This window comes from Antennarius striatus, chromosome 16, assembly GCF_040054535.1.
Source record: "Antennarius striatus isolate MH-2024 chromosome 16, ASM4005453v1, whole genome shotgun sequence".
Lineage (NCBI taxonomy): Eukaryota > Metazoa > Chordata > Actinopteri > Lophiiformes > Antennariidae > Antennarius > Antennarius striatus.
The window spans coordinates 12,908,801-12,933,360 of record NC_090791.1 but is presented as its reverse complement, the minus strand read 5'-3'; the positions used below and the strand labels follow the sequence as shown (position 1 = coordinate 12,933,360).

The window sequence follows — 24,560 nt, the reverse complement described above, 5'->3', positions numbered from 1 at the left end:
TGTGTGTGTGTGTGTGTGCGTGTACACTGAGTACAATGACAAGGCATGGCATGCCCACATTTTTATTGGTACAGATGTAAAAAATGAGATAAGGCTCTGTTCCTTTTCCATTTGCATAGAGCATTATTTAATTTAAAAAGAATAGCAACACATTTATAGTTGACAACATCAGTGTCATGGAGAAGACGGTACACAATTAGAATGACATAAATTCCCTTTTTTAAATACAAGACACTGTATTTCAGCAAAACTCAATCCTTTCGTATCAGCAGTGCAAAACATTTCATTGTTCCTTAAACTACACATCTAACATTGCAAATGATTCAGCTCATACGTGTCCTGTAATGAGACAGAAATTGTGCAAACACACAAAAAAATGTAACAAAAGTCAAAATTAAGAGATTAAACCAGTTCAAAATTAAAAGTCATACATCTGTGTTTTTCAGGAATGTCAGTTCTTCTTTTCTAACACACATTTGGTGACGGAGTGCTGTCAGTCTAATGAATCTGACTGCTGTGGGTATTTCTTCCTTTTATATGAGACAGCAAAACCATTCATCTTTCTTGTTGTCAAGTGAATTTATAAGGAATAGGAGTAGAATATCTTTATTCACAAAATGGGGGAATTATTTTCCCTGGATAGTTCAAATGTAATCTGAAATGTTCCTATAGAATAAATGTCTCTTTTTAAACAAAGCTTGGAGAAAAAGCCTCATTGGGCACATCCTGAACGATTCGAGGACTGAGGAATAAGTAATGCACCGATTGTTGTTCCTCAGAAGAAGGCATCTGTTTGTGCACGAGGTATTAATTCATGTTTGACTATTCATACCATCGCAAAGTGATTTTATTGCATTCCTGGTGTTCAATGAAGGAGCAGCACTAACATAAAGGTGAGACACCAGTAAATGTTTATCTGCTGCACAAACATTTCTTGCTTTCAAGGTTCAAGAACCCTCACACCACTGTTTCATTTAGTCAGGAGGAATTCTGTTCCATTGCCACACATAAAACTACAATCATGGAATTTCCACATGAAAACACACTGATGCCATATCCTGATTGACAAATAAAACAGATCAGTTGGCCCACAGGACTTATCTGGAGGCTTATATTGTCTTCTGTGAATTAATCAGTGATAAGGGCCATTTTGCTATGAAGGCTAGAAGCTCTCTGCTCTCTCGGTATCATGCATTCTGTAAATCCTGTTCTAAGCATGCATTCATTCATTACTGCACCAAAAACAGTCTTCAAAATGACTAAATGTTCTGCTGTGGTCTGAGTGAGTAAATGATTTTTAGTACCATGAAAAATCTCATTATTTACACTGGGCAATAACATGAATAGGCGTTTTTCTTCAAAGCAATATAAAGAAACATGGACCATTATTAGTTAGATAAGGCGCAAAAGGTGTACGACTGTTTCACGAGTGCAAAAAATGGAGTGGTTCATTCTCTGATCATGACAAAAGCAAAAACGTCTTGGAAACACAATCCAGTAATAAAATAAAATAACCAGACAAAGCACACACACACACCAACCCCATCACACACTCGATAGTAGTGATCGTATCATTGTCTTTGACTTCTCTAAAACAGTTTGGAGCTCGCTTCCTTTCTTGGTAGAATCAACAAGTAATTCTCCTCGTGTCTACTTTTTCATCTCAACACGACGACAACAAAGGCATAACTCACCCAAAAAAGACACACTGACAATGAAGCAGCAGGAGACAGGCATGTTACTGGATACTCAGCAACTGGTCCCATGTGTTGGGTGTGTGTGTGTGTGTGTGTGTGTGTGTGTGTGTGTGTGTGTGTGTGTGTGTGTGTGTGTGTGTGTGTGTGTGTGTGTGTGTGTGTGTGTGTGTGTGTGTGTGTGTGTGTGTGTGTGTGTGTGTGTGTGTGTGTGTTAGATCAACATATTCTGCTCCAACCTGGGGACATATCTGCTGTCTAACCAAGGCAAGTCCTTGTACTCAGTTCCATTGTACAGTAGACACACACACACACACACACACATATGCAAACACACAGCACAGAACCAACAATAAGTGGACGGATTGGAACTCCCGTGGAACTCCTTGCTCATTCTACTTCCTCCCGTTGTCTTTGCAGTGCTGGAACTGGGCGAAGCTGAGGAATACCTGTTCCAGTGATATTTGGCTCACACAGTAGTCCCCAATGTGGTACTTGTCTTTGGCTGCCTCTAGAGTACCAAACACCTACAATGGAGCGGAGAACAGACCGGAATCAAACAAGAGGACAGCTCTAGTGTTAAAGCCATATCTTTAATCAAAATTATGAATAAATAAACTTTACTTCTGCCATGGTGATGACAAAAAAAATGGCAGTGCATTTCCTTTTCAATCTAAGACCGCCTACTTTTGCAATCCTCATTTCTTTAACAATAAAACATTTAAACAAGATTTACAAATAACAAAAATTGAGAAGAGAACTCACCTCTGATCTAAATCACTTAGAATATTTACAATAAAGCGCACTAGTTTGTCCACTAGGTGGAGCTCTAACACAGACAGACAGGCTAGAGTGTGGCTAGTGTGCTAGAGAATAAAATCAGTTACCTGGGCCCAGGTAAGTGTTTTGTCAGTCAGATGATAGTGCACCATTCCCTGGTGCTCATCCTTTAGTTGACTCCCTGGGGTGGAAAAAAGGTCTCACAGTTAGATTCTCTGTTTAAATTAATGTTAATATTTTATATACTGTAATATTAATAGTGACTATTAATATTTATAGTTTTGACTGTAAATTTTAAGACTTGAGACTCTGACCTGGAAATGTACTTTCAATGAAGTCTTTAAATAGCTGCAGGTCGCTGACCTCCAGCTCAGCCTCAGCGTTGACTTTAGCCAGCAGCGTGTAGCCGCTGCCAAACTTGCTCTTCAGGTGCTGAGGACTCCCGAGGCACTTGAACTGACCGTTGACCATCACTGCTAGCCTAGTGCACAGGGCCTCACACTCCTCCATACTGGTGAGGACATATCAAGGAGACAGGGACAAAATGTACACATCTTATAGTTTTTTTTTTCAAGTGCATTAAAGTAGGTAATCACAGAATTTTAGAAACTAAGTTGTATGACTGACACTATCGACCCACATCTGAAAATGTTTTAAACAGAACTTGTACTTTTCCAATTCATTATTGGCTCCTTAACTTTTTGTTTGTTTGGATCAGTAGGAAGGAAGAATCATGAATGTACAGTTTAGTCAGTGATTGTTATTTGACAAGCTTTGACCGTGTGGTCTACTTCATCGACAATAATCTAAAGGAAGTGTTTTTTGGAGACAAATGGCCGACACTAATTCTACTTATGATAAATATTATTTAAACCCGATTGTATAAGTGATTTATTGGCAAATAAATTACCAGGTTTTTAAATTAACCAAATCAAAAACAGGTGGAACAGCTCAATGCATACAACACAAAATAATTATAACATAATCAGCTTTTTTTGAAAATAATAAACTTTTTGGAACATGTGTCTTTTATATAAGACTATTTACCAAACCAGGCCGAAATGCCAGCTTTTGTTCAGAAGCACTTGTTTCTATTAAGGCCTAAATTTAAACAAGAGCTCCATGGTCTGACCCAATGGGACAAGACAAGTCTGCTCCTGTCAAAGCCGTCTAGATAAGACACAGATTTTTTTGGAATGCTGTTCTGCAAAGTGATAAACACAGCTGTAACTTGGGTATCAGTGGTAAGTCTGTAGGAGGAGGAAGAGAGCATAATGCTGGAAGAGATTTCCTCCTGTCATATCCAGTACCCAACATGTACTATGAAGCTCACCTATGAGAAGTGATTATTATGGCCTTCCCAGACTCCCTTGTGCGCGTAACAGCGTCCCACAGCAGCCTCCTGGCAACAGGGTCCATCCCAGTGGAAGGCTCATCCAAGAAGATGACTGGAGGCCCACCTATCAGAGCCATGCCTGCGCTCAGCTTCCGCTTGTTACCCCCACTGCATACATGTATGGTGAAGCGTTATTATCACAAATACGATCAGTTAGGAAGAGCGCTGTTGTGTTTCAGTCCACTCACCTGTAGCTGCGGACCAGCTTATCAGCATGAGGCTCCAGCAGCAGAGACCTCAAGACGTTCTCCACACAACCTGACACGTACTTCTCTGGAATCCCTCTGAGCCTGGCATACATACTCAGAGTTTCCCTTCCTGTCATGTGATCCAACACGGCATCAAACTGAGGGCAGTAGCCGATGCGCTGCTGCACCTGCGACCCAGAGACGAATTCTCGTTTCAGATTTTGTGCTTTTGAAAAGCTCGCAGCTCTGCACTGAAGACGTCCTGAACTAACATCCAAACGTTGAACTACTGAAAACAATTTATCTTTCGGTTTTGTGTTGAATGTCCTTTCCCTTCACCTCCTGCACCCACCTTCTTAATGTCCCTCAAGATGCTGTATCCATCGATGTAGGCGTCTCCAGAGGTGACACTCTCATCACCTGTCAGCATCTTAAAGGTTGTCGTCTTGCCAGCTCCGTTGAAACCCAGGAGGCCGAAACACTCTCCTTTTCCTACGGCCAGACAGATCCTGTCCACAGCCAGAAGAGGCTCCCCGCTGTTATAGATCTGAGAGGGAAAGATAACATCAGTGTGTATCCTTACATCTCACACAGACTCTTACTTATTCATTGAGACTCCAAACCCTTCAGACACAATGAATTCAATCCCTGTGCTCCTTACTTTGCTGAGCTCCTTCAGGATGAGGGGGCTACCGATCATAGACTCTACTGCAGGCTGACATTCCAGGACCTTCTTCCTCTCTTCGGCCACATCCCTATCCTCTGGAAGCAGGGCTGCACCTTCTACTAGAGGAATCTAATGCACATATAGAAGCATAATAGAAAGGAAATCAACCACAAACAGTGGGGCTGTTGACCCACTGCCACAGGGATGCACATCCACGGGTGTAGGTTTAACGCTGCTGTGTTGACTGCTCTCAAATTTCACTGACATGTTTGCGTCTGCTGCCCAGAGAGGCCAGGAGTCGGCGCAGCGTGTGGACAAACTGCAGCTCAATGACAAACAGGAGAATAATGAAGACGACACCCTGCACTGAGAAGGCCACGAGGAAACGTCCCACGCCAGGTTCCGACATGGAGAAGTAGTCATTCTGGTACGTTATGTCTGGAAGCACAAAAACAAATGATCTGTGTTACATCATATCAGGACAAGAAGTAATGGTTTAGAGAAAAAAACAGTAAAAAATGAAGTTAAAGAAGTTAAATTAAATACAGTTAAATGGACACACAACTTTTTTTTATGTCATGATTGAATATTCATCACGATTTAAATGACATCTGCCCTCTGAGGCTCCATCCAGGCAGTACTTACTGAGGTACTTGCACGCTGCTTTGCTGAGTATACTGGTCGGGCAAAATGAGAGGAATTCATAGTTTTGGTAAAACTGGCTGAAGGACATGCCCAGGCAGTAGTTAGGAAAGATCAGGAACACCTTATCCAGTAGGTGTGATAGATGCTGCAGCTGCAACTCTGGAGAAGGAATTCATAAGAAAAGACATCATTATTTCACTGTCTTCTATTCAAACCACATGTCCATCAGTGATTCACATCTTAGTTAAACCCATAAAGATAGAAACAGAAGTGTTGGAACAGCCCCTAATCATTCTAGTTCCAGATCACCAACAAAACCTAAAGTGTTGTTCCTTTGGACATCAATCACGTCTCAGATGGCAGCAAAACATTCCCTCCCTGGAGGAGATTAAAACCAGGAAAGCATTTTTAAGGAATTTACATATTCATATATTATAGGACTATGGTGGTGTGTTTTTTCCCTACTATTTCCTGATTGCAGTGAATGAGCAACAAGTAACCAACATATAACCCCTAGAAATCTATGCAAGAACGTAGATTGACCAGGGCTAGTTTGAAAACAACCATGTGGAGTGTTTTCCTTGTCAACAGCTATTTAAAAATGTGGAACAGTCCTAAAATGACCGTAGTCTGCATCTCCTTTTTCACCTGGGATGGTCATGATGGTGACAGCTAGAAATGTAGCTGTTCCAGAGATCATGTTGAAGATGGTGAGGCGGGTGTAGGCAGTGGCAGCAGAAGAGAAGAGGAAACTGAGCAAATACATAAGAGGCACAACAGCCCAGCCGTACAGCAGGAACAGCAACAACACATCGACCAGGTGGTTGTCGTCTGTGAAGGCCTTGACCCCAAATGACTGGAATACCACCTAGAGAGACGGTAAAACACGACCATTAATTCAATCCATACCGTATTCTCCCCCTAATAAGTCATATTAGAAGTCATACTGACCAGCATGAGGAGGCAGGGCAGCAGGAAGTTGACCAGGTCCCACAGAAGGGCAGAAAACCAGAAGTTAGTCAGGTAGACGCCGCTGACCTGCTGCACATGCTTGGACTTGATGGTGGACTCTGTTACAAGCAGCAGAGCAAAGGTGCTCGACAGCGAGGCCATACCGTACATCAGGTTGATGGCAATGGCAAAGCCAGTCTTTCCCCTACAGAGGGAGGGAAATAATGAGCAGAAAGGGAGGGAAAAAAAGAGGTTAATTATAAGAGGAAGATTTGGGGACTTGGAGAGACGAGGACTTATTGTAAACCACAATAAATCAGAAAGAATTGTTACTGACGGTGATATTACACTTAATGACTTTAAAAGCCAACCTTTCCTGTAAAGTAGCAACATTATGTGTGTACTTGAATATATTAAGTCTCTTAGTATAATTGGAGTAACACAAAAATAGGTGAATGGAGAGGGGCATATTCAACATTTCCAGTCATGACTGATCAGAGGAGAATTAAGTTACAGATACCAGCTTCTAGAAATCAGTCACACGTCAACATCGCTGATATGTTTTACAAAAAAAAACCCCCCACATCTCACTAGGATGAGTGAAGCAAAGATCCCATGAGAACACTTTACGTATCACGATGCATTCACGTCGCATTCAGTGTGACTGCAGACTGTTCACCAAACCTTGACATTAAACTCACTGTGTGAGCTGACTCCAGGCCATTTCAGACATGTTGCGTGGCATGGGGTAATTGCCCGTCTCGATGGAAGCGTTTGGCCCTGCTATAAACTTGAACAGGGCATTGTCCACCAACATGAGCGCTGTGGCAGGTGTATGGTAGCCCTCGTTGTTGAAGTAAGCTGTTGCTTCTGCAAACTGACTGCTGCTGCCAAGGAAAGTAGCACCGACCACACAGCGCTCGTTAAAACTACCGCCTTCTTCCTCCGCCTGTGTCAGGACGTAATCTGTGAAGTCTGTCGGGAAGCAGGAGAAACAGGAACGACAGGTCAGTAAAGATTAAGCCTACTAGCAAGCAAAGCCACGTCCTGGAGTCCGTCGGTGATCTTACCCGGGACGCTGACTACCTGGCCCAGCTGGGCAGGCAGCTGTGAACTGTATGCATCTGCCAGCGCAGCGGCCAGGGGCCCCGTTGTGTGTTGCAGAGCCACGGGGACCTTAGTGGGACCGTAACGCTTTAGCGCCAGCCTCAGGTACGGACTGCTCTTGTCGCTAGGAAGGGTGCGTGCAACGACTAAGGCCACCACTGTGAAGATTAAAGGCACCAGGAACTGAGCCACCATCACCTTCCAGTTTCTCCAACTGTACAGCGCCCTCTTCAGGAACATGGCATAGAACTGCTGCAGCTGCAGTCTGACCTGAAAAGGGAGAGGAAAGGAATACAAAAAATTGTGAGCAGTAACAACTACATAAAGAAAAAAGGCAACAACCTTGATGTTTCCTCCTGGGATCTCACCCCGGTGTTCAGCTTGATGTTGGAGCAATCCTCTGAGATGAGTGTGCCGCTGTCGGTAAAGTCCGTCACGTCGGTCATGCCGCTCATACTGCTGGAATCATCTGCGGTCCAGTCATGGGATCGCCGCTCGTGTTGGTACTGCAGAGCTGGCAGCTGGATCGCTTCGATGTCCAAACTAGAATCCACCAGCTTTCCAACTCTGGACACACAAATCAATCATAAAGGGTCGATCCATCGTGTTACTGAATACAGGCACAAACAGATACAGCAAAATGTTGTTTTGCTGAATTTCAGATGTTGCTGAAATTGGGGTAAAGCAAAAAAACCCAAAACAAATCCTGAAGTTCTTAAAATGTCATTCCAGGAAGAAAAATATCTGCAAACTGAAAAACTAAGTTGGCAGTACAGTACATAGTGTACTTTTGATGACAAGACTGAAATCCCATTTTGTCTCCTTTGAGCAGCTCCGTGAAGAAAGACAGGGCTGCTCACGAATCAGGCTATTTCAGGCCCTTACAATTAAGTTAATGGTGAATCCACCTCATGGAGGCGCTTCCACAGAGCCGCAGATCCAACTATATTAGACACCCTCATATTATCATATATATTCTTCCTTTATGAGGTTCTTACATCGTCTATTTTAGACCTTTTATCTGTGGAATGGGATAACAAAATTGGACAAATGGAGGGGAAAAAAACACAAAGGGCACCGTAGAGAGTGCATAGTTTTCCATTTTCAAGGTAATATGTTAAAAGCCCTGTCTCAATATTGAAAAACTGGTGGGAAAAGTGTTTCACCAAGTTTCAACTACATCAAAATCCATCTGGTAGTTCATGCATGATGAATTGAGACTGAACTGTTGTAAAAATAAAAGTCCTGTCAGTAGTCAAGAAAGTGAAAAAATTTAAACTGGCATAATTCCTTTTAATCTGATGCACACCAACATTTCATAGGTCCTTATAAACATACAAACTAATGGGAACACATCTACTTCATTAAAACTTACAATACCAATACATCAGGACCAGAGGATTTAGATATCTAGAAATGACCATCAGTTATTAAAGCTTAGAATAAAAATAACACTGCAGCAATAACTTTCTCTCTTCTACTTTTGCTAAAAATTAGCAAAATCTTCAAACAGCTTTTCTTGGTGCTGTGTTTGATGTTTGAAGACAACATTTCTGGACAGAAAACATTGATGAACACTTAGTATGTCTTATAATAATGAGGATGAAAAGTGCTGGCAGCTACAATTATTAATAGTTGCATGTGAAGTTTGTGGTAGCTATCTTTAGGTCATCATCACAGCCCAAGAAAGAAGCAGAAATAACGGTTCAGTAAACAGCAGGCAGCTGAGATGTAAATGAGAAGAGATATATGAGACGTAGCGCTGATGTCAATGCAAACAAACTGAAAGTAATTCATTCTTTTAAGTTGTAATAGTACACAGAACACTTTGTAGTGAAATATCCTAACTTCGACATATATTTCTATCAGTATGCTGCCTTAAATCTGTGCAAAATTGAAACTCCATGAGAATTAAGACTTGAAACCTCACACACTATGTAACATGTAGCCTACCTGAGGAACACCTCCTCCATTGTGGTCACAGAAGCTCCGTAGCTGGCGATGCCCAGCTTCTCTCTGTTCATCTCCAGCTCAGCAAACAGCAGCTCAAACCTGACAGAACAACGAGCATCAAGATTGAAAAAGACATCGACATGGAGCATTAATGTGGTAAATATACTCCTTCAGCTGCATCTGATCGACGGTCTCTCTCCTTCCTTGACACCACTTTATTACAAAGACCTGAATGACTCACCTATTGGTGCTTTCTTTGGGCAAGATGTACGACAGCTCCGCCCCAGCGCTACTCTCCAGTGTGGCATTAGGAACATACATGTGGACGAGGCGGGTGATCTCAGACACGTTACAAAGCGCATCCTTCACAATCACCATGTGGTAACCAGCACCTATTGAGCAGACAGGGCCATGGGTATATTCTGGACGACTTACATTTTACTGTCAAAGCCTCGTACTGGTCCATTCTCCACTCACCATACTTGTTCTTAAGGAACAGAGGAGACCCGCAGCACTGCAGCTCTCCTCCCGCCATGATGGCAATGCGGTCGCCGAGGAGGTCGGCCTCATCCATGAAGTGTGTGGTGAGCAGGATGGTGCGGCCGTGTTTCTCCCCTTGCAGGAGATCCCAGGTGGCCCGTCGAGCCGATGGGTCCATACCTGATGTGGGCTCATCTAACATCACAACCTGGGATAGACAGATTTTAGAGGTTAGATTTGATGATGTTAACACAAAGCATGTATGGAACAAATAGGACACGGAGCAATGGCTGAGACATTCTGTACCTTGCAGTCTCCAATAAGGGCAATGCCAATAGAGAGTTTTCTCTTCATGCCACCAGAGAGGGTCTTGGAGCGAGCTTTACGCTTGTCTTCAAGGTTCAGGATACGGATAATCCGATCCACCTCATCTGGAATCTTTTCTTTGGAGTAACCTTTCAGCTGGATATCAAGCACATCAAAACCTGAAGTAAAGCCATGAACCCAGGTCTACACAGAGACGTACACACTGCGTGAGTGAGTACCTGTGCGTAGAAGAGCAGGTGCTCCCTGACTGTCAGGTTATCAAACAGCACATCGTGCTGAGGACAGAGTCCCAGACTACGGCGGATCAGAGCCATGTCCTGACAGATGTCGAAACCATTGATGTAGGCCCTGCCACTGGTGGGGGGAAACAACCCTACAACCGCAAGAACAGATTGAATTTTTTGAGTTAAGACTGTTTGCAAAGTGTCCGTGTGTGGTGTGTGTGCTTGTGTGTTCAAGCTGCTCACCTGTCAGCATAGACAGGGTGGTGGTCTTCCCAGCGCCATTGTGTCCCAGCAGCACCGTAATCTGCCCCTCGAACATGTTCAGCGTCAGGTCCCTCACAGCGTGCCGCGTCTTTTTGCCTACACTGAACTCCTGTAAAATACAACAGCCCAGAATATTAACATGCAGCAATAAACGTGTGACACAGAGTAACCTTCATTAACCTTACTCCACCTTAGCTGTTTTTTTGTACAGTACAGGTCCAGATACCCAATTCGGATTTGTTGCCTATATTCGATTTTTTTGTTCTTGTTTTTTACCATTTTCTTACATCCATCCATAAACATCATCTGCATTTGTAAAGGTTAGCACTAAGGGAAACATCCTGCAGGCATATTGACAGACAGCTTTGACCCACAAAAGGCTAGAAATGAAAGCAGTGCTTTTTACAAAGAACTCATTTGGCTAACTATTTAAAATTACTGCCTTCCAAAGAAATTTTAGAGTTGAGCAAAATCCTGGTCTCATGTTAAGCCAGAAGAGAAAGAGGAGAGCCCTTATTGCAACACTCACCAAATATCTCGTATGTCCACATGGATAAAGGTGTAATTACACAAATCTGATTCACATCAGATTTATTTCCACATATGAATGAGACGTGATTCCGATCTGCAAAATGTCTAATTTTACCCCGTCCGAACATCTTTACAGGAAGACGACAGGAGACCCAAAAAGCTCATTGTGTCCATTTTTGCTTCTCACCTTGGCGAGGTGTTTGATCTTGACCCCGGAGACAAGTCCACTTGGTTCTTCCTCTATAAACTCCCCTTTCAGGGCCTTTTCTGCATCCTCCTCATCCTCTTTCTCGCTCAACAAAGCCACGCGAGGACTGCTGCACCAGTATGAAGGCTGCAAGTAAGAGAACTGAGGTAAGGAACAGACAAATGTACTTTCCCAACTGGGAAATTTCATTTCATTTAATTTCGTTTTTTAAATATTACTGCAAAATATTACTGTGTGTGTGTGTGTGTGTGTGTGTGTGTGTGTGTGTGTGTGTGTGTGTGTGTGTGTGTGTGTGTGTGTGTGTGTGTGTGTGTGTGTGTGTGTGTGTGTGTGTGTGTGTGTGTGTGTGTGTGTGTGTGTGTGTGTGTGTGTGTGTGTGTGTGTGTCTTAAGGGGCAGCTGTGAATCCTACCAATAGAAAGAAATAAGATGGTAGAGGCACTCCGTACTCCCCAGGAAACACCGCCTCCACATACCAGGCCACCAGCCCATACAGCACAGCGTCAAACAGCAGCAGGGCCAACACTTGAGCTAATGAGAAGTCATCATCCACCGTCACAGGGCTAAAAATATTCGACCACTGAATTCCCGTACCTACCAGGGTGGACAGGGAGCAGATTAAGAAAATCATTTTAAAGCCTGTGCAAGGAAAAGAACAGAAACACTGATCATTGCTCTCATGACCAAGATCTGAAGTTTCACCTTTGCCTTCAAACATTCCAATAAGTTGAGATCCCATGGCCATGGCCACGTTGGAAATGAGACAGGACAATACTTTCTGGCTGTGGCTCAGAATGTCGTAGCGTGGCCACAGGAACAAATAAGGCAAGTAGCTCATGAAATAGATGAAGCCACCAGCCGCTGCTGCCACGTTTGCTGGAGTTAAACGGAAGAACAAGAATGAGAAGTGGAGGGGATGCTGAACAAAAGAAAAAAGTACAGAGCCTTAAATCATTTCAGATGTTACAAATATACAGAAAGCAGCTCTTACAGCCCATTTAACTGTAAATGTTGTCACAGCTAAAAAAGACATTTGTTTCAACATGAGAAGCTTTTTCAGACCCAACAAGAGACAAAATTGAGAAATGTTTTTACTCTAAAACCCATTTCAATGATTGAATAAAAAGGTCTGAGTGTTGTTCAGAGGGCGATGAAGGAGGACAAATGAGAGATGAGTGAGTATCTATGGGACAAACACAGACCAGGCTGTGAAATAATCAAGAAGGCAGGCAGATGAAAAGAGCAGGGCAACTCCTTAAAAAAAGACACCTCCTTCTCACAACAAAGGAATACACTAAAACTGTTTGGGTCTTGATGATACCCATTCTGTAATGCTCACTTGATTAGTTAGATTTACAAGATGAAAATCGACACACGATTGATCTGTTTAATTATGACGGCTCCCATTATCATTGAAATGTTCCTTACAATGAACTAAACAGGAAATTTGTGGCAGAACCAGACAGTAAAATGTTTGTGTTCTCAGGATATGCTTCGACTTTCAACTATTCAAACAGTCATTAATTCATTTTTTAATCAACTGATACATAAGATCCTCATTTTGTCACAAAACATGTTTTTCCCTTGTTTATCCTGCACCTGGAGTCCTACCACCAGAGGGGGGCAGTAGCACACCCACACCATTAACACAGTATTCTCAAAAAAATGAGACAATTCTGTTTAAAAGATACCACACAACAAAAACCTTTTAAACAGTTTTAACATGTTCTTGTAGGTGATGTACCTTTAACTGCTGCTTTTATGCTTCGGACTAGGTAAGAGGAAGTAAAACTAAAGGCAGACACTTTGATATACAGTACGTACGTCTGAGATCACAAAGCAAGAGGCTGATTACGATACAGCAGTGTCGATCAGAAACGTACCACGAGAGAAGAAGGTACTGATCATGAAACTGAAGCTGATGGTGGTGATGGTGAAGACAAGCAGGAAAACAAAGACCAGCGTGGGGTCGCTGTAGGTCAGCACCGCTCCGTTAGGGCTCACCTAAAAATAACAGGCAGAGAATAGAGAGTTACAACATGCTGAGGCACAACTATGGTCTGAAAACCAATAATCAACACCTGCACTTCTAGAGGGTGACTATCACAACTAAACTACACTCAATAAAGACAAACATGTTATTATTATGGAGTACATATTACTGTACACTGACATAGTTATGCTTTGCTTCCTATCTCCATTTCCTTTACAGCTAAATTCAGTTTTCCAGCCTTTCCTCTTGGCTGAGGCTGTCCACCAGGTCTTAGGCTGGGGACCGGAGGGTGGTCGGTTCAAGGCCCATGTTGACAAAATGTTTATAGTGTGAGACAGGTGCCAATTCACCTCCTGAGCACTGCCAAGGTGCCCCTGAGCAAGTTGATTATTGGGGTGCAGCAGAAAGGAGCTGCCCACCGCTCTAACCCATCACCTGCTTGTTAACAAGCCCCTTTTGTGTGTGTGTGTGTGTGTGTGTGTGTGTGTGTGTGTGTGTGTGTGTGTGTGTGTGTGTGTGTGTGTGTGTGTGTGTGTGTGTGTGTGTGTGTGTGTGTGTGTGTGTGTGTGTGTGTGTGTCTGCATGTTTTTGTTTGTGATGAAGAATTGCTTGGAGCTACAGCTTAGCTGGATATTTTCACACAAAGTAAATCTAAAGCTACCTTTTATTTGTACAGTATATTTACATATATGTATACATAGATATAAAGTGCGTCCTCGCACATTCATGCATCAACGCTCGCAACTTCACCTCATCGTGGATTTTTGGTAGGCAGTCACATGATACCGTACAAGCATTCTATTGGCTGACGGCATCCGGAAGTGCGCTCCATTCCGTGAGTCTCGGACTTCCGTGAGACACAAAAGTGTTTTAAACAGTCGATAAGAGTGTGGGAAAAGGTAATACAGGTAGACGGTGGTTTAATATCAGTATGGGGAGGGTCATAAACATTTAAATTACTGTAAATAATAAGATAAATAGTTCGTTGCTCTATCGCGGAGTTCATTGATTGCGTGTGATTCCTGGAACGCATTAACGCATTAACTCTAACTGCCTTTAAAAAAGCATTTAAAAACAAGATTTTGCAAGGTTATATTTCTGACGCAAATGATGGTTAAAGGACTGCACTGTTTTGGCGAGATAAACTTCATGTTGTTAATTCTGTGAAACAAATGTCACTACAACCTCTGTGCAGAAATTGGGCACTTGCAAGATGTTATGACTAGGTGAGCAAAGAAGCACGCCTATTGGACTAAATGGATGGATCAAAACAACAGCGTATCAGAATAAAATAATTGAATTTGATTTGTGACATGCAAAGTATGTATTAATTGACAATGTGCTGTAATGAGAGAGATGTTGTTGATTTAGGGGGACGGGAACTTCACAAGCCAATGGCTTCTACCCGTCAACCCTTTTTTTTCTTTTCGGGTGATGTTGCTGATGTTTCTACAATGATGAAAGTAAAATCTGTTGTAATAACATGCCTGGAAAGAAGAAAATAAACTGAAAATTGTATACATATGCATATATGTATAAGTATGTATTTACATATGTTAGTAACACATTCCACCAAAAACACTACTATACACAGCGTGTATCTCTACTTATCTAAGACACTGTTTGAACAAGCAGGAAAGGCATTTTGGACTGGAATGCGACTCATGTAACAATGACTGTAAACTGACCTGAATACAGAGGAGCAGAGTGACAAAAAAGACTGAAATGGAGAGGAAGAGGAAGAACATGAGGAACCAGGCGCTCCAGTGGAGCCAGTTGCTGAGACCCATCATTCTCATGTACTCCTGAAATGCACAGGAAACAAAGGTTATGAAGAATCTGCTTATCTATTTTTGTTCCAACCCATAAAACACCAACACACAAACACACCTTGAGCTTCCTCTCCTTCTCCTGCACCACCGCTCGTACGATGTTGAGGGAGGTGTAGGTAAAGCTGAGCACCAGTAATAAGGGCAGTTGGTTCTGGATTGCCAGGATGAAGACGTCGTATAAAAAAGGGGGGTAAGGAAACCGTGACAGGAGCACTCTGATCCGCGGCAGCAGAGAAGAGGCTGCAGTGTCGTTGTAGGAGCGCATGATGGCTAAGTTCACCGCGTGCTGTACAGCCAGGAATGCCTCTCTGTAATAACCTTCAAAAAGAAAAGACATTAATACAAAAGATAACATGTCAATACCACCCATAAATCAGCATTGATCTGGGTCCAAATCCTTAAAAAAATGGAAGGTTTCTGAGACAAAAACCAAAGTTAAAATGGATTACAGGCTTTAAGGAACCAAATTAGAGCTACAGTCAAGAGTTATAACGCAAGAGAGGGTTTGAAAATACATTTTCTTGTGTGCCTAACACCATGTCAGTTACATTACGCTGGCATGTCTTTGGGAATGTACCTTTCTCTCCATTATAATAACACTCATCATTCAGGAAAGCACGATCATTGCCTGCTGGGCAACAACACATTCCACCATTCATCATTACATCGCTTGAGTTTGACAACCAGTCCCAAATTTAGCCTATTCCCTGCCTCACACCATTGATGAATGAATGAATGAATGAATGAATGAATGAATGAATGAATGAATGAATGAATATCAAAGCATCTGAGGTGACAAACTGTTGAAGAAAGAGACAGTAAGGGTCGAACAGAAAGTGGTCGGCGGTCTCACCGGGCGTGCCCCCTTCCTTGTAATACTGCTCCCTCGGTCCTGGTATTTGAACCAGAGGAAAGAGGCTGTGTGTGTGCCAGTCCAGGTCACTGTTCAGGTTCAGCTCCGTCTTCTCCTTGATGGGAGCGTTGCGTGGGCTGAACGAGAAGCGCAGATGGTAGCTCACCTGTACATGAAAAGACAAAAGAAATGATAAAACTCTCAGAGAGCACAGAGGATTAAAAAAAAAATCATTCTCCATCCTGATTCAGATCATTACCAAACTGTTATCACCTTTAGAACATGCTAGGGTCGGTTCATTGTGAAAATTGTAAATATGCAAATTCAACCGCTAGGTAGGTTCTGCATAATTCTGCTGACAGGAATCTTTGGAGGACGTAAGAACCAGGACGGTGTGCCATAATTAAAGGGAACAAGAACTATAATCTTTGGGAGAAAATATTGATGTACATCACATTTAATAATTTGGACTGTAAAAAAAATCATTATCAATCAATTCTACTCACTATTCAGAACCCAGAGGGAACATCATTCCTTACCACAATCCACAAACCCAAGAAGCTGAAAGCAGCAAATGTTGAATAGTTTTTCTTTCAAAAATGACTGAAGCAACTGATTATACAAAAAAAAAGTTGGCCAAAGTTCCAATCAACTCCTTGGTTCATTGATTAATCATGGCAGCTCCTCCATCTGTGATGATTGTGTATGTGTGTGTGTGTGTGTGTGTGTGTGTGTGTGTGTGTGTGTGTGTGTGTGTGTGTGTGTGTGTGTGTGTGTGTGTGTGTGTGTGTGTGTGTGTGTGTGTGTGTGTGTGTGGTCTTTTACTTTCAAAGGCAGAGATCCATCGCTGAGGCTGAGGGGTTGCTCGAACACCACAGCAGCCAGCAGCTGTGACGAAAGAGGGTCATTTCTCACAAAGTTCTCCAACTGCTCCTCTGTCTCAAAATCATACACTGGAAAGAGAGCGCGCGCGCGCGCACGCACACACACACACACACACACACACACACAAACACACACACACAGAACATTACATTAGCTGTGGAGTGGTATGCATCTCACTAAAGTCTGTTTTCATTCCAATCTCATCCCTCAACCTTGGTTACTTAGTTCTCAAGATACTGTCAGTATCCTGATTTCTGGGTCCAATACCACTGATACATCGGGTCATATATTCAGAGGACAAGCGAATAACCCCACTCAGATATGAGATGGCATAAAAAGAGAAACACATATGACGCCGGACCACATAAGAGAAGTAATAATGCCTATAATTCTGCGTGATAAAAAACGAGAAAGCACAAATGAAACTGTCTGAAAGAGAGAGAAAGACAACAATAGACATTGGTCTTATTTTCAAGTCTGATAAAAAAGTAGGTCTTTTATTCTGTTAATCAGGCACGCATGAAGGTATTCCAAGTCTGATAAAGGAGGTAAGTTTTACACACAGCAACCAAGGTTAACATCTGGGCCAGTTTCATAAGGTTGGCCTGTGAATGGAGACTCACAGAGAACACAGAGGGACAAGGGTCGAGGGCAGACAGGTGTCTGACCGTATGGTTTATTCATGCACTACATCTATTGGTCACATGTAAGCTGCCTTGTTTGAAAACCAACTAAATTATTAGTACCTTAAAAGCTATGTGAAAGCTATTAACCCTTTGATTCAAGCATGTTACAGATACAGGCAGGTTAAAATAAAAAGATGGCATCAGATTTCAATTCATGTGTAAAAAAAAAAAAAAGTTATGTATCTAAAAAGTTATGTTCAGGAAAAAAAAAGTATAAAACATTTTAAAATATTGAGATATTATTGAGAATACAATGTTTAAAACTCAACTGGATTTATAGGAGAAGCTTGTAGAGGTAAACTGCTAAATTCTTAGGTGACGATGGCAAAATGTCTTCAATTTTGTACAACAACTCCAGTTGACTTAATTCAACATAGATCTACCATGATCTGGATGACTGGGAATCTCTACAGACATCTTGTGCTGTTTGGTCAGTTAGCTGAAAAGCTATAGGATGTGGTTCCATAACTGACTACTTTCCCTTGGACTGTGCCCTCGGATACAAGAGGAGTCAAGGACTACAGAAAATAGATCCGGTAATTTAGGATGAGAGCCAAACAGCAGAGGAATAACATTCAGTCAGGACGAACCAAATTTGTTTAAGATAAGATAGCTAAGATAAATATTTAAAATCATAAGCTACAAGTTTTGGTTCAAAAGTTCCAAAGCTCAAATAATTAGCTCAATATTGGATTAAAAACAATTAGCTAAACATAGAAGATAACCCATGAGTACTACGATTCAAAGATAATGCTGGGAAATGATTATTGCCATTATTTATTAAATACATATTTGATAAGAAAAATGCCTATGGAGATGCTCAAAGATAAAAAGTCTCACTTGATATCATTTGTGATGATCATATGCTAATGTTTCCCAATCCACCACGAGAAATAATACAAACACTTTCGCAACACTCAGAGAACCCAAACCTCCACCACAGAAGTTCAGTTCCCCAAAGTCACAACTCCTAAAGCAACAGTCTCGTGACAGCCTAAAGCGTAACCTTTAGTTTGGGATCATATTTGTTAAATATACAAGACGTTTGACTAGTGGTGCTTTTCTTCAGGAAGTAGCTCAGTAGGTTGTAAAAACAAACCCCAAACAGTTTCAGGTACAGTTTCAGCTACCTGCAATTATTTTTTATAACCTCAAAATTTTTAAACTTTAGAGATGTTCAAATTGGAAAATGACCTCCATTTTGTTACGTTGTGAATGTGGTGGATTTTACTGTGTCATTTTTCTTTGATCACTGTAGGTGTTATCCATAAATTTGGCAAAATGACGTAAATATTATCCACATCTAACTATCCCGTAAAGGTAAATGAGCATTTGAAATTCAATTATGTTCATTCAATATAAATTTGAAACGCATTTAAACTACAATTTATTATTCTCCAAGAACATAGACGTCCCCAAAAAGTCAGTTTGTGATCATGTGGAAGGGTGACACTTGGGTGGTCTTGATCATTCACCACAAATGCTCAAACCAGCTAAATTTTTCATTCATGTTTGAACTAGGTTGTGTGTAGCACAGCCGGCAAAGCATAGATGTGTTTATCCGATGGTTAATAATGTCAGCCTCACACTGCTGCTATAAGAGTCCTAACACGGTGAGGTCCCCAAAGAACTGAACTCTACAGACCTGAAACAACTTCATGGTGTGGATGGTACCCAAAAATAACACATCAATAGTCTCTGTATTTTGTCCACAATGATAATTACATAATGTGTTGGGTTTTTTTAAATCGCTTTACATCAATAGTTAATTTAAAATAAAATCAGCTGGATAATAGTGTCTGCCTAGCATCCATACCAATGGCATGGTCAGGTTTCAGGTCAAAATCTACTCAAACTTAAAACACTGAAGAACCGTGTGTGTGTGTGTGTGTGTGTGTGTGTGTGTGTGTGTGTGTGTGTGTGTGTGTGTGTGTGTGTGTGTGTGTGTGTGTGTGTGTGTGTGTGTGTGTGTGTGTGTGTGTGTGTGTGTGTGTGTGTGTGTGTGTGTGTGTGTGTGTGTGTGTGTGCGTGCATGTGTTTCGTGACATCTTGCCCTCTGTTGCTTCTGCTGCCCAACAGTTTTCAGAGTGTTTTCCTGCTGGTGCTTCTCCCGGTTTAGGTCAGTCGTGGATCGCTGACTCTCGGCGGATTTCATATCGGTCATATTCTGTGTAGTGATTTGCATGGAGACGGTGGAACAATTTGATTGTGTTGTCATGTTTTAACTGCAATTAACCATTTTTTTAAAGCCGTTTTTTAAATCTCAATCCACCATTTCTTCTGCACACCAGGTCTAAACTATGTGGATGAAAAGCCTGCTGGTGTTTGTATCTTGTTTCCTGCTACTTTTTTTTTTTTTCTGTTGGGATGGCGATTATGCAAATACACCGCGATCATTCTCACTCCGCATGAACAGAAGTCTCTTGTACTGGACAACACAAGCCATTGAATGTACTGACTCAGAACGTGTGTTTTGACTTGTTTCCGCAGCAAGTGGGACAATCTTGATAACATCAGCTCTAGCACCGTTTAAATATTAATGAATATATTACTGTAGAGGATTCACATCACACACCTCTACCTTTTAAGTTAGCCAGCTCACACACAGACACACGCACACGCACACGCACACACAGACACACACACACACACACACACACACACACACACACACACACACACACACACACACAGGAGCAGGGTGTGGCCTGTTTGCTCTCTGGAGGACAGTTTCTTGTAGAACCTGTATTCCCAGCTCTGTCCTGCATTGCAACTGTTGCCAAGGATCAGGAATTTGCTTCACAGTTGGCATGACAACTTTACAACGGAAGTAGTTTTTCAGCAGATTTAACTCCTAAGACATAATTGGTCCACATCAATCATTTTTAATAAACCAATGTTGTAAAGAACCCGTCATACATTTTGTGTTAAATCTCTACCAACCTGAGTCGAGTGTCAGGCTGGACTTCACACGATCTGCCAGCTTATGCACCGCAGTGGAGTTACCGGGCACGTAGGCCAGCTTTAACCCAGAAAACATGTTGGGTACACTGTCGACGGTGAAGCTCTCATAGAACGTGGTATTTGGGAAGTCCTTAAAAGGCACCTTCTGACGTAGCACAATGAGGATGCCAGAGAAGAGCAGAGGTAGGAGTATTTCCACCAGAGTCACCAAGATTTGACGTTTCTAGACAGCAAAGAGACAAGAAAAAACCATAAGTTCAAGACATTCTAGCTTTTGAAGGAAGGTCAGGGAAGAGTAGAAACAGAGAACATAATGAGACTCAAAGTATGCTATGGTTGACAACATATTCATTATCGCAAAAAATTCTCTGTGAAAATGAAGATGTGCCTTCAATTTCCAGTCAAATGCAGTAATAAATGAATAATGGACACAAAATGAAAACTAACACAATGAAGTTTCAGTCTTAACATACTATGACAATGCCAAGTACTATTGTTTCTTCAATAGTGGATCAGGGCATCGTTTTACTCTTTTCACACAATTCTGATATCAAAGAGAGAGAGAGAGAGAATTTCACAGATAATTTGGAATAAATCATATGTATGCATCGTCTTCTTCTGTTACGTACAAAGTTCCTTGGACAGACATTTATTTTTCAACACTCAACCAAGATGATCACTGGGAGGAATAATTACAGACAGAGGAGATACATTCTCCCCGTTTGTCACCGGTTTCAAAATGTTTTTCAATATAGTTGAGTACTGTTGTGTTTAAATCTGTGCATCGACTCATAATCTTGTTGTATATTGACCTAAATATCTAAGAGCGTTTGGGGTCAAAGGTCATATACAGATGACGGCCCAAGAAGGCTTAAAATTAAACTGGAGTAAAAGTCTCAAGCACTACCAGTAGAAACAGGGTAGAACCTAGAAATCATTCATCTTATTGATTATTTTGACATAATTGTGTTTAATGAGGAAACCTTAAATAAAAGAAACTGAACTTCTTGAAATCTGAAGACATTTGACCTCTCATCCAAGAGGCTTCATCTGTTCTGGAGCTGAGGAAGACAGGAAGCCTCCTGGATGAAGGTGAAGCTTTTAATTCAGACCATACAAAGAAATTCAAATGCTTTGAATTTCATCGTTTGAGGATTACCATGATACGAAGAAAATTATTTGATTTATTTAATTTTTATTTTACCAAGATCAGGTCAATTGAGAACAACTTCTCATTTACAATAATGACCTCGCATGAACATGAATGTTAGCAAACATTTTATTCAAGCATATTATTAAAATACTTTCCTTCACTATTAAAAAAGTACCTATCTGTCTGTCTGCCTGTCTGTCTATCTGTCTAGCTATCTAAAAAAAACAAGTTACCACAGAGGATTTGAATCAAATCTTGTATTACTGTAACGTATTTATAAAAGGGATTAACAATATGAAAAACAGATGTTTTCCCCACCTAGTTCATTTTGCTCATATGAGACTTCATGCAAGAGCAAGAGCAAACCAAGTGATAACAATCAAAAACTGGACTCTAACAAAATATCAAAAAACATTTTAAAGATTGGAAAAACAAAACAAAACGATGGCCCAGAAATACAGGGTCTCTGCTAAAAATCTGCTCTGTCAAAGCATTAACATAACTGCATTAAAATATTAACACCTCTGAGAGAAATGTCAAAATCTATCGCAGTTTACGTGATCAACATGCATTTTGTGTCTGGGTCCTTCAGCAAGATGGAAAAGAAAAACCACAAGGATCAGTATTGCTTCCAGCTTAATGTCATCTGTTCTCAAATAATAACTGGAACAGCAGCAAGTGGATAAAATGCTGGGGAAATGCCGTCACAGTATGCCTGCTGTACAGCAGATAGCCCATTCCATTTCTGATTAGTTGCAACACATATTTATGACCACAATTATGCACAATACTGTTCATATCACTGTTTAATGTACAAATTCTTTCTTAGATAAACTGTATACGTGAACTAAACAGTGTGAGCCAGGAGTAAACGTCAACCGTAGGATGACTATCTCGGGGATTTTGTAACAGGTAGCGTCATAACTTGTAGAAAACAAACGGGGCAGTTTACAGTCAGACTACTTTTGATTCCTCTTGAGTTTAGAACTTCACGAATACTAACATTCTGGCTTCTGCTGTATGAATGCAGCTATAATCTGGCATTTCAATATCAGCACTGAATTTCAATACTAACCAGTTTCAATACATAGTGCTGGGTGTATGTTCTTCTCCCACCAACTCACCTGCTGAAGGTAATTTTTCCACACCAGCAGTCGAAACTGTTGCACGATGGCCATTGTGAACACCAGACAGGACAGAGTCCAGTCAGCCTTGTTGGGTGTCTTAAAACACAAAAAGAGAAGCAGTTTTAGTTTCTCTGTGACATAAACTGAGTGACTCTTACAGAAAAAATATGGATGAAAGTTTCCACACACATATATTTGTGTTTTTCTCAAAACGATTGGTAGAATTAATCACAAGATAAAGGACAAAGAGGAACTGGTACTATGAAAGCATAATGAAGGTAGAAACGAGCAGAGACCACTGGAATATGAGCTGAAGCATTCAAATCCAATTTAAAAAAAAAAAAAAGCTGGGGCGACCACAAACAAGATTACGATCATGAGATTTTAATTTCAGAATGTTGTCACGTAACATTACAGACACAGCAGCGTGTGAGCGACACTGGTGTCCAGTTTCACGTAATCTAATCAGAGATCAACCCAGGACTGCGTGGATCTACACTCGTGTCCTGCATCTTCGAGTAGCTCCGTCCCTTTCGCGATGTATCAGGGCTCAGTTATTCTATTATCGTTGCGAATGAATTCAGAAGACCTCATTTTCTACACAAAACACACAACCAGTTCTATCCTATAATACGTTCTAGTTTAAAAATAATACTAATAATCGTAAACAAGCCTCTTAATCTTGACCTTCTTCCCATTAAACTGTAAAAAGCATTGGTCCCGTCTGATTGGTCCACTACAGTACATGAGACGTTCTGATTGGACAACACACCTGCTCGTCAATCCCTACGGGTTCTGAAGAATACTAATGAAGAAAATTACACAAAGATGGGTATTTTCAAATTACAATATGCTGAATCACCAACCCTATTAAATTCCATATAGCATTAAACGTTAAAAGCTTTCATGTGGATAACATAACAGGGTTTTATGACATGATTATAACAATTTACCTCAACTAACAGCTGGCGTCGGCATATAAACTCCACGGGATGTGATCCCTCTTCCTGTTTGAGGTGAAACCGAGTCCACCTTTGTGTCCTAAGACGATAACGATAACATCACTGCGGTGCTTCTTCCTTCGTCAACTCCGGGGGATTGGTTGGCATAACCGGCGGTGATGGTGTCTGCTCCCTGTCGACTCGCTGCTGCTACAGAACCGATTACATAGCACCAGTTTGCTTGAGAAGCACGAATTCACAGTAAGACACGCAGTGACGACCGTCAACAAAACGAGTCACGTGATCTGACTGGAGCACCGTATCACGTGATTTCAACATCTAACATCAAGTTTTACCATTATTATGAATTTTATTTTTTAATTGATTAGTGTTATTTGCTACGATATTTTGTCCTAACAGCGGTGTGCACACGGCCACGTTTGTCATTATTTCATTCATTTAATCAGAAGACGCACGGGTACCACGTGTTTTTAATGAACGATTGAATTAAACATTTAACTACAAACTACATTAGAATTTCAATAATCAGTGTCTACAAGTCACTTGATGTTAATGATTTTTTTCTTTTATTTCGCGTTAAAGGTGTGCTCTGTCAGTTCAGTACCTGCAGAAGATGCATTTAAATAAGAATCCTTGCAGCAACCTTCGTGACTATAGTGAAAATGTAATTTTTTTCGAGTTTTTAAATAGC

The 24,560-nt window shown here is 41.3% G+C and overlaps 1 protein-coding gene across 1 annotated transcript; it reads right to left on the bottom strand.

Annotated features, from left to right (window-relative positions):
* Nucleotides 1-99: 99 nt before the first annotated feature.
* On the bottom strand, nt 100-24,123 carry abca3b (ATP-binding cassette, sub-family A (ABC1), member 3b). Its single transcript, XM_068335838.1, has 31 exons — nt 23,861-24,123; nt 22,905-23,003; nt 20,607-20,850; nt 16,918-17,045; nt 16,093-16,258; nt 15,298-15,557; nt 15,096-15,212; nt 13,298-13,418; nt 12,117-12,290; nt 11,827-12,008; nt 11,395-11,541; nt 10,656-10,785; nt 10,407-10,561; nt 10,168-10,323; nt 9,859-10,069; nt 9,623-9,773; nt 9,382-9,480; nt 7,797-7,995; nt 7,392-7,698; nt 7,023-7,296; nt 6,322-6,526; nt 6,019-6,238; nt 5,371-5,529; nt 4,991-5,163; nt 4,720-4,854; nt 4,411-4,605; nt 4,059-4,246; nt 3,808-3,978; nt 2,789-2,985; nt 2,582-2,655; nt 100-2,221 (listed from the first exon to the last, which is right to left on the bottom strand). The coding sequence occupies exons 2-31, from the start codon at nt 22,956-22,958 to the stop codon at nt 2,090-2,092; spliced, it is 5,124 nt and encodes a 1,707-aa protein (XP_068191939.1). The 5' UTR covers nt 22,959-23,003; nt 23,861-24,123; the 3' UTR covers nt 100-2,089.
* Nucleotides 24,124-24,560: the final 437 nt, after the last annotated feature.

Coding starts and splice junctions, on each gene's coding strand:
- abca3b (XM_068335838.1), bottom strand. CDS start 22,958: ATGGCCATCGTGCAACAGTTTCGACTGCTGGTGTGGAAAAATTACCTT. Junction 7,996..9,381: donor ATGGAGGAGGTGTTCCTCAG/GTAGGCTACATG, acceptor TTGTGTGTCCAG/AGTTGGAAAGCTGGTGGATT. Junction 4,247..4,410: donor TCTTGAGGGACATTAAGAAG/GTGGGTGCAGGA, acceptor TCTGGGTCGCAG/GTGCAGCAGCGCATCGGCTA.